General features: G+C 44.0%; 2 protein-coding genes across 2 annotated transcripts; one reads left to right on the forward strand and one right to left on the reverse strand.

The window, feature by feature from the left end:
• Positions 1-553: 553 nt before the first annotated feature.
• Positions 554-3705, reverse strand: ALG2 (ALG2 alpha-1,3/1,6-mannosyltransferase). Its single transcript, XM_027886883.1, has 2 exons — positions 3291-3705; positions 554-1479 (listed from the first exon to the last, which is right to left on the reverse strand). The coding sequence occupies exons 1-2, from the start codon at positions 3618-3620 to the stop codon at positions 577-579; spliced, it is 1233 nt and encodes a 410-aa protein (XP_027742684.1). The 5' UTR covers positions 3621-3705; the 3' UTR covers positions 554-576.
• Positions 3706-3874: 169 nt separating this feature from the next.
• Positions 3875-9301, forward strand: SEC61B (Sec61 translocon beta subunit). The gene is made up of 4 exons (XM_027886884.1): positions 3875-4015; positions 4117-4214; positions 4836-4937; positions 8975-9301. Exons 1-4 carry the CDS (start codon positions 4013-4015, stop codon positions 9060-9062), a joined length of 291 nt encoding a protein of 96 aa, XP_027742685.1. The 5' UTR covers positions 3875-4012; the 3' UTR covers positions 9063-9301.
• Positions 9302-9757: the final 456 nt, after the last annotated feature.

Raw genomic sequence — 9757 nt, forward strand, 5'->3', positions numbered from 1 at the left:
CAGTAAAAGGTCTATCATTTTAAAGCCATACCATTCATATCCCTAATGGTGTTGATTTTTTAAAACACGTAGTTGGTTGGACTGTGCAACTCTCTCAGTTCAGCTAAGACAACTCTTTAAGAATTACTGATGAACATTTTAAATACATAAAGCTGTGCATGTCTTATCTGTACAAATCCACATTTTGGAAATTGAATCAGCCATACCATATCAACCATACCATACCATAACCATACCATACCATACCATACCACACAGTAACACATACCACATAAAGTAAAACATGCAGTAATTTCCTTGGAAGTTACTGCCATTTTACAACACATTTTTCCAAGGCACAGTACATAAAAGAACTCCTGCAATGGCAGATCAATTTACCACACGAAAATTTTAACCTTCTAATAAGACAGTGTGACATGTTTTGCTCATTCTTTGTGTCGAGTGACATAAGCCAGCCTAAGCAGCACAACAAAGAAATTCAGATATCCCCGGTTCTTCATCATAGTCACAATGAATACTGGTCCCCTACACAAATGAGAGGTACAAAGTAGTAAAATAGAATGTAGGAATATAATTTTATTCTGTTAATTTGCAAATGTATTGGTACAGCTGTTCTGAGAAAGCTTCTGAGGAAAATTTTTCCATAACTCTCACTCTCCCAGCTGCTCCCATTGCGTCCTTTAAGAGAGGATCTCTCACAATTTTTTCCATTGTCTCAGCGAATTGGGTTGGCTGAGGATCACACAAAAATCCCGTAACATTATGCAAGATTGATTCTAAAGGACCACCTGAATTAACTGCTATAACTGGACATCTCATATACATTGCCTCCAAAGGGACAATGCCAAAATGTTCATTGCTCGGTGTATAAAGCACACATACAGAGTTACTATAAAGGGAGATTTTCTGTTCGTCTGAGAACGATCTCAGAAAAGTCACGTGCTCATTAACACCAAGCTTGGCTGCAAGTCTTCTCAGCTCTTCATAGTGCTCCACATTTTCCAGAACTCGTTTATCATAGCCACCTGCCATAACCAGGTGAACTTCATTCCAGTCATGAGAATCTAGTCTTCCTCGAAGTTCGTGCAAAGCTTCAAGAGCCAAAGGTAGATTCTTTTTTCTCTCATACCTATTAATGGAAAGAAACAAGAACTTCTTTTTCTTCGGTATCAGGTCAGCTATGTCTGCAGGAACAATTGTTTCAAAGCTAGTGATGTTGAGTGATGGGTAGAGGACATCTGGGTTTAGGTGAGACAGGGACTTAAATGTGTCTTTGAACACGCTGGCAGTAAACTTGCTGTTCACAACAATACAGTCTGCCATGCCAGTCGTGTACTCTTCCAGCCAGTCCAGCGGCCATCTGTAGAGACGCTTCAGGAAAGATTCTCTCTTGGTCAGAAGCTGGTCAGGAAAGTGACAGTAAAACAAAACCTTCTTACGGGTTCTGGCCAGTCTAAGTATGGGAATGCAAGCAGACACCTAATGCAACCAGAAGAGACAGGACAAGAGGAGATATTAATTATTTGTGTTAGTGCTACCAGTGCATATGCATGATTTCAAAGCCACACCCTGAGGGCACCCTGCTCCCCACACAGGCCCCACCAAGCCTCCGGACTTCTCCATGCACCTCCTCCTGCCACTACCAGGGGAGCTGGGAACGGAGCCCATGCTGCAGCAGCATCCTCCCTCCACCTGCCCCAGAATGCAAGAGTGCTGCAAAATGTGGAATATGTCAAGGTTATCTTAGGTCAGGACGTTCTTTGATGTAAGGTCTTTGTATACTCTCAAGCCTAATCAGAAAGAATGGAGACCTAATCAGTTTAACAGGTAGAAGCCAACATCCCTTAGTGCAAAGACATTTTGGAACTAACAAGCTTTATGGATGTAGTAAATTAAGATGTTTTTGCACGAGAGTAGAACAGATAGCAGCTGGCATCCCTTACTCAAGGACATCCTGGAACTAACAAGCCTTAAGGCTGCAGGAAATCAGGATATTCATGTATGTCTATGTCATTGTTATGTTTATGTCATTGCTAACGTGGCAAAATACTCAAGGTCCGTGTATCCTACAGGTTAACTATTATGTTCATTATAATACTAAAAATCATGCCTATAAGACAAAAAGATCCCTACCCAGGTAAAGATCTTTTTCTTGAGCATGCATAGAAGTTAGCTGGGGTTAAGTAACTTGTATGGAATCACAGAATCAATTAGGTTGGAAAAGACCTCTGAGATCATTGACTCCAACCTATGACTGAACACCATGTCAACTAGACCACGGCACTGAGTGCCAAATCCTGTCTTTCCCTGAACACCTCCAGTGACCTCCCCAGGCAGTCCATTCCAACATCTAATCACCCTTTCTGGGAAGAAATTCTTCCTAATGTCCAGCCTAAACCTCCCCTGGTGCAGCTTAGGTCTATGCCTTCTCATCCTGCCGCTTGCTGCCTGGGAGAACAGGCCGATCCCCACCTGGGTACAACCTCCTTTCAGGTAAGTATACAGAGTGATAAGGTCATCCCTGAGCTTCCTTTTCTCCAGGCTAAACACCCCCAGCTCCCTCAGGCACTCCTCAGAGGACTTGTGCTCCAGACTTTTCATCAGCTTCACTGTCCTTAACTGCTGAGATTACTAACCAATCATAACTGAGGAGCCACACTTGGAAAGCAACTAACTCTGAATCTCTGTATAAATAATGGTGAGGAAAGCCTGATGGAATGAGCTTGATTTGTGGAAACACCACTGACCAGCCAGCCTTGCACAACTCTGAAATAAACAATCAATGTCTTTCTCTCTCTCTCTTGTGTCTAATTATTGGCTTGTTGCATGAATGTAACGAATCTGATTTTGTAGGGATTTGATGCTCCAGAAGTCTGGAGCATCTCTCTTATGAAGAGAGACTCAGTGCAGATCTCATTAACGCATATAAATATCTCCACGGTGGATGCCAAGAGGACGGTGCCAGGCTTTTTTCAGTGGTGCCCAGCGACAGGACGAGGAGCAGCAGCCACAAACCAAAACCCAGGAAGTTCCACCTCAGCGCGAGGAAGAACTTCTATTGCGCCGAGTGTGGCAGAGCACTGGAACAGGTTGCCCAGGGAGCTCGTGGAGTCATGGAGACTCTCACAAACCCATCCGGACTCATTCCCGTGGGTCATCCCCCTGCTCTAGGTGGCCTTGCCTGGGCAGGGCGGGTTGGACACGGGGAGTGATCTCCAGAGGTCCTTTCCAACGCTAAGAATTCTGTGACACTGTGAACAATCCGCCCATGCCCGTGCAAATGCCCGCACCTGGTCGCAGACGAAGGCGTCGCAGCTCTCCCCGCTGAGCAGCAGCACGTAGAGGGCCAGGCAGGCCATGCGCAGGGCGGCGCACAGGGCGTGCCCGCGGCCGCACAGGGAGCGCGGCACCCACCCGCCCGCGCAGCGCACCGCCAGCCCCCGCGTCTCGGCGAAGCAGCGCCGCGGGTCGTAGTGCGCCGTCCAGATCCGCACCCGGCAGCCCCGCGCCCGCAGCGCCAGCGCCGCGTCCACCACCAGCCGCTCCGCGCCGCCCAGGCCCAGGTCCGGGTGCAGGAACAGCACGGACGGGCCGTCCCCGCCCGCCTCCTCTTCCTCCATGGCGCTTGCCGGGCGGGTGGGATCGCATGCGCGGCCCGGCGCTCTCGGCGGGACACGTCAGCCTTCCTGCCGGGCCTTCCCGCCCGCCCCGCCCGCCGGGCGCCCGCCGCGCTGCCCGGCCCGTCGCTCCGCTCGGTGCCGCTCCGGTCCGGCCGCTGCGGGAGGGCGGGCGCGGCCGAGCCGTGGCGCGGGGGCAGCGCGCTGGGGAAGCGGCAGCTGAGCGAGGGGGAGAGGGATAAGGGGCCGATGCTGCTCAGGCATTATCCTGGGAAGCCGCGCGGCGCTGGGATGCGCGGCGCGGGGGCGGAGCCTACAGCGGGCAGGGACGTGGCCGGAGCTGCCGCAGCCGAGCGTGTGTGAGACCGCGCCGACCCCGAGCCAGCGCCGCAGCCATGGTGAGGGGCTGCCCGAGAAGGGGGGCGGCTGGGGCGCCCCTGCTCCCCCTGGCCGTACCCACCGCCTCTCACCCTGTCCTGGTTCTCTCCTCTCTCCGCAGCCCGGGCCCAACCCCAGCGCCACCAGCGTCGGCTCCTCCGGCCGCTCCCCCAGCAAGGCTGTGGCTCCCCGCGCTGCGGGATCCACTGTCCGGCAGAGGTGGGTGCCCTCCGCGGCTCCGTGGTGGGGGCGGCTCTGCCCTCCCTCGTGCCCTCTGCTCTCCTGGCTGCTCAGGCTGGTGCCATCTGCTTACGTGGTAGCACGGGCTGATGCAAGTCCAGAGATGGGCAACGGAGCTGGTGAAGGGTCTGGAGCACAAGCCCTATGAGGAGCAGCTGAGGGAACTGGGGTTGTTTAGCCTGGAGAAAAAGAGGCTCAGGGATGGCACCACGTTCTACACCTGCCTGAAAGGAGTGGTAGCCAGCTGGGGATCGGCCTGTTCTCCCATGCAACGAGCGGCGGGAGGAGAGGGCATAGTCCTAAATTTCGCCAGGGAAGATTTAGGTTGTACATTAGGAAGCGTTTCTCACAGAGCTGTTAGATGTTGGAATGGGCTCCTCAGGGAGGTGGTGAGGAGTCACCGTCCTTGGAGGTGTTTAAGGAAAGTCTAGTTGACATGGTGTTCAGTCATAGGTTGGACTGGATGATCTCAGAGGTCATTTCCAGCCTAAATGATTTGTGAAGTGTCTTGCTTCTGATGAGTCTCTTTGGAGTGCGTGGTACTAGAAACCTGCTAATGTGTTTTGTTCGGTCTTTGTTTCATTCTGTTGTCCCTTAAAGGAAGAATGCCAGTTGCGGCACAAGGAGTGCAGGCCGTGCCACATCCACAGGTACTGGTGGGATGTGGCGATTCTACACTGAGGACTCACCAGGGCTCAAAGTGTAAGTTGGATTAATGGGTGATGGTAGGCATCAAGTCTGTAGAGTTCTTCTGCTTATATAGTCTTTCAGTCTGTGAATTATTAATAATCTATCAGTGAGTGTCCTGATGTGCATCGGAGAACATACTGAATTGGTGGTTGGGATGACACATTTATTCTATAAACCTGGAGAAGTAGTTTTTAAATTTATACTGGTTTGAAAAAGGTAGGTACAAGTTATATTTTGTGATTGCCTAGGCTTACTTTAAGTGGTCTTTGAAGACTGCAAAGTTTCAATCTTTGAAGTTGAAAAAGATTACTTATCACGGTGAATTTAGGCATCTGTGTGCGTGTTTTTGTTCTCTTTTAATTAAAATTTTGGAGTTTTCTTTATTAGGAGCTATATTGTGATTCTCTGCACCTCCTTGAAAATACAGTATAACTGATATGCTGTATGCTTGCATAATCTCAGGGTCTGTATTACAAAGCTGCAGATAGACTACTTTAGCTAAGCTTGCAAAGCAAATAGCATTTTGATATCTTGTATATCATTGTTTTTACAAGGTGAATATGCCAAGATTATGGTCAAATATCTGGTATTGTCCCTTAAACGCTAAAGAGGGCCTAAGTTTTTGCTTCTTGGCTATTTCTAGTCATTCAAATCAGTTTCCCAAATGAACTTTTCGGCTAATACTTGGGTAACAAAGATGGAAGGTGTATTTCAGCTGATGAGTGCATGCTAAGCCATACCCTGAGTGGAAACTTGTGCTTCTTGTAGAGTGATACTTCATGGCCTCTTGTTCTTACTGGATTGAAGAGTCTCGAGGCACTCAGGGCTGTTTCTTGTTTTTTGTCACAAATCCATTAGTATTTACTTTTCGAGCTCTTTAAGAGGACTTCTGCTGGTTGCAGAAACAGAACATTTGGGGAAAGGTTGGCTATAGTCTAGTTAGCGATAGTTCCATGAGTAATCCTTCCTCTGAAGTTGTCTTATGTATTTTCATACGTACTTGACATTTTAAAAGCCAAAACGTATACCACAAACAACCAAAGTAGTGATGTTGTCTTGCTTTCCCCATTCTGAACCCAGAGAGGAGACAAGGCAAAGAAAAGAAGAAGACAGTGAGCAGCAACAGTGTTCTAGAGCAAATCTGTGCAGATAGGAAAGGCAATTACTTTCTGTGTTATCTGGTCTACTAAAGCTCAATTTAAAAAATGAGTGAAACCAAACTGAGAAGGGGGCTACCATTAGGTAGATTTTTTTTAAGAAATAGATTTGTGATGCAAACTGTCAAAGCACCTTTAATGATTTTGACAAGTTTCCTAGTGAATCCTTTGGTTTGCTTTTTGATATTGAATGGCCACTGAGTTTGGTGTCCCTTCCAACATCAAGTTGAATTCAACATCAAGTTGCTTGTACTGAACTTGCACTCAAGCTCAATACAAGCAGGTCAGTAGATAGATTTTTCCCATCTGTTTGTGTTGAAACACATTGCTTCCCAGTTTTAAGGCTTTGGAACACTGGAAATGTTTCTTGGGGTTTTTTTTGGAAGCTGCTGTGGGTAGCTGCATGTCAGGCTTTTAGTGGAAGAATTAAAAGTGTGTTGGTTTTACAAATCACCTGCACACTAGAAGTAACATTTTCTGAGCCATGTCTTGGGAGGAGCTTTCTTGCTTACAACTTTCCATGTATTTTTCTCCATGTTTTTTTCCATAGCACCCAACTGTTGTGATCTCTGTGCTATTTAGTAGACTTCAAGATGAAAATCACCTGTAGTGGGGTTGTGGTTGCCTCATTAAAGTGTTTCAGCTGAAGTTGTTTTTAAAAATGGTTGTGATCACTACTGCATGAAGTAAAGTGAAAGCTTAGCCTGATAGTGGTGAGTGGTTGGTGTTTTTTTGGTGTTTTTTTAAATTTTGTTTAAAATACGAGATTCTTACTATGAAAAAAATACATAAGCCACCTAAGAACAGGTTAATTCATACTAGCTAGGCTCAGGAGAATTTCTAGATAAATGTTCTATATTTCGTATTGCGCATAATTATACTGATGCTTCAGTTATTTATTATCTGTATTCAACATCCAAAACACTAAATATGTTGAATAGGCAAGTTGGTTGGCCTGAGGAAAGATGATTTCTGTGTAGTACAGGATGCTACAAAATGTATGTCTTCAAAAGTAGTATTAGCAAAAGGGAGTTGTGGGGTATCTGGTTGACAGTGGGATATGATATTTTTCTCTTTAAAGCTCAGATCAAGCATCACAGGCTTTGAGAAGAAAACTAAATCCAAACTTTTTGCTCTTCTTGTGGCACTTGGTACTTGGTTCCTGTATCTTGTCGTGGGCTTTCTTGCTTAAAGAGGTATAGCCAGGGTTTTCTGTGGATAGGGAGTCAAATTGGGCTTGTGGTATAATGTGCAACCTTTCGAAAGACATTGTGCAAATGCACAGTACCAAATCTTTAGAGGTGTTTGAATCCATTTATTCATTTAAACTGCGTGGTAGGCTGAGAAGATGCAGGTGTATGGAGGAGAATTGCAGGGTTTCAGCAGGTTGTCTTTGTGACTGGAGGAAATGAGGTACCTGTCAGTATTGGAGAGCTGATTATTCTCCAGGGGCTCAATGTCATCTGTATGTTTAAAAAACACACCAAACACACAGTAACCCCCAACTGTTTATTTTCATGCGGCTCTGTTCTGGTTAGTGGTGCTCCTTTATTCCTGTGTGCCTTTGGCAAAGCAGCTTTCATATTCCTATTACTAAAGGCTTGCATGAATTAAGTAGTAATTCAGATGCAGTGTAAGGACTTTGTGTACTTGATATCATTGTAATTTACATTGTATGGGATATAAACTTCAAATATGTATAGAATGCTGGCGATTGTGAAGTATATTTTATTGCTTAGTGAAAGATACCCCTTGACAGGGGTTGCTTATGTAGTCGCTGTGTTCAGACTTTATTTTGCTCATTTGCTATTGGTTTATTTGCTAAATGCTTTATGTCTGTGTTCAGGGTTCTCCCTGCTCAAATAAGTCTGAGTATGATAGATAATAGTTGAGTTTTAAAACTCAGTGCAAGATTACATTTATGAACATTTGAAGTTTGTAGACCATGGTCTCGTAGAAAAAAATGTCAGTTACTTCCAGTCTCTTCAGTTTCTTTCTTTACTTTGTATTCAGATAACATTTACCTGCTTATAAAGAGTAACCTGTAGGGTAATACAGGCTGGATAAGAGATTTCATGTGTTTTTTTTCACAGTAGCATGTTGAAAATCAGAAATGAAGTTGTATGAAAGTGAATGGTATGAAGCACCATTGAGCGTGTGTAATAGTGCATGTAATTGTATCTCAGAACAGCATGAAACAGCCGATTTAATCAACATGCAGTCTAAGGTTAACCTGTTTTTTTAAAAGCAATGCTATACAATTTCTAAATAATATATAAAAGTGTGAAGGAAAAAAAAATTGAAATTTGTTAATTATATATTTTAGGAAAAGATTTAATGTTGTTAACTTTCACATTTCATGTATCTTTTTAAAGAAAAGAGAAGTCCCTGTCTCTCACCCACTGCTGACATTGTTTCCAAATGAAATAAAATCTTTAAAAAAACCCAGCTAATGCAAATTTTATGCCAAAATTTTAGTAGCCGCTAGAGGACTCTGTTGGTTTTTGTATCAGAGTGTATCTCTGCTCAGGTGGCTATCTGAGTAGTAAACACAGAAGATAATTTTCCAGAGATTGTTTTTACAACTATGAATAATGAACCATTAAGGGCTTTTTAAATAAATGGTGTTTTTGTTACTCTGTTGCACTTTATTATGTAACATTTAGGGTATGTAAGACTTTGTGTATCTTTAAACACAAGAGCAGCAGCAGTTTTGAGTAGAGATGGCTATCTCATTTCTATGTACTTTAAGTTATTTCTATGGGAATGGAAGGAGAGTGTTCTTGTACAGTTGCTTATGAACTGATAAGCTCACTTGGCTGATAATGACTGGCCTTTGGAGAAAGCAGATTTTTTTTTTTTATGTTAATGCATTTTTTTCTTTATTTGTAGTGGACCTGTTCCAGTTTTGGTCATGAGTCTTCTTTTTATTGCTTCTGTGTTTATGCTGCACATCTGGGGTAAATACACTCGTTCCTAGACTCAGCTGCCAACTTAAAGCATACATCTTGGACCAAAACTATGGTGGATCCTGATTGTTCTTGGAGAGAGACTGGGGAAGCTTCCTGAAGTCCTGTCAACTTTGGCTATAATACCGAATTAATTTCTCAGTTCGCTACTTGGGCAGCTTTAAAAGTCTGTCATGGGTCATTTTATATTTGTATCTGTACATTTAGAATACAGGTATTGCAATAAAAGTTGTATATGGAAATAGAAACAGTCTTAACTGTATTTTTTTCCTCTTCCAGCATACCACAGCTAACACATTATACTTGTGGTTTTCATGTATAATCACATTTCTGAGTAAATGCCATTTGACAGTTCAAGCCAGATGCTTCTATACTATACATTCCTATATAATTTTATGCTAGAAGATCTTTTTTTTTTTTTTTTGAATGGGAGAGGCAAAATCAGGTTCACAAACACATGAAGGTAACAAATGTACTCGTTGAAATAAAACTGAGCTACCAGAGCTGAGCTGGTTGTGTTTGTCTGTTAACTTCAGAAAAATAGCTGGATTTATTTATTACCTAAAGACAAGTTAAATTTTACCCAGTGCTCATACATAAAAGTTACCTAAGTATGCTTGTTTTTTCAAACAGTACTTGAGGAACAACGTGAACTAGTACCTAACTGATTTAAAAAAGAATAATTGCATGACTGTTAAAGACATGT

The sequence above is a fragment of the Empidonax traillii genome, unplaced genomic scaffold, assembly GCF_003031625.1.
Source record: "Empidonax traillii isolate 1590-97213 ecotype Southwest subspecies unplaced genomic scaffold, ASM303162v1 scaffold196:size3368384, whole genome shotgun sequence".
Classification (NCBI taxonomy): domain Eukaryota; kingdom Metazoa; phylum Chordata; class Aves; order Passeriformes; family Tyrannidae; genus Empidonax; species Empidonax traillii.

Bases quoted from the DNA above. Each gene is read 5' to 3' on its own strand.
- ALG2 (XM_027886883.1), bottom strand. From the start codon at position 3,620: ATGGAGGAAGAGGAGGCGGGCGGGGACGGCCCGTCCGTGCTGTTCCTG. The intron at 1,480-3,290 runs GTGCGGGCATTT...TGGTTGCATTAG, and splicing joins ACGCCTTCGTCTGCGACCAG to GTGTCTGCTTGCATTCCCAT.
- SEC61B (XM_027886884.1), top strand. The intron at 4,215-4,835 runs GTGGGTGCCCTC...TGTCCCTTAAAG, and splicing joins GGATCCACTGTCCGGCAGAG to GAAGAATGCCAGTTGCGGCA. The intron at 4,938-8,974 runs GTAAGTTGGATT...CTTTATTTGTAG, and splicing joins GACTCACCAGGGCTCAAAGT to TGGACCTGTTCCAGTTTTGG.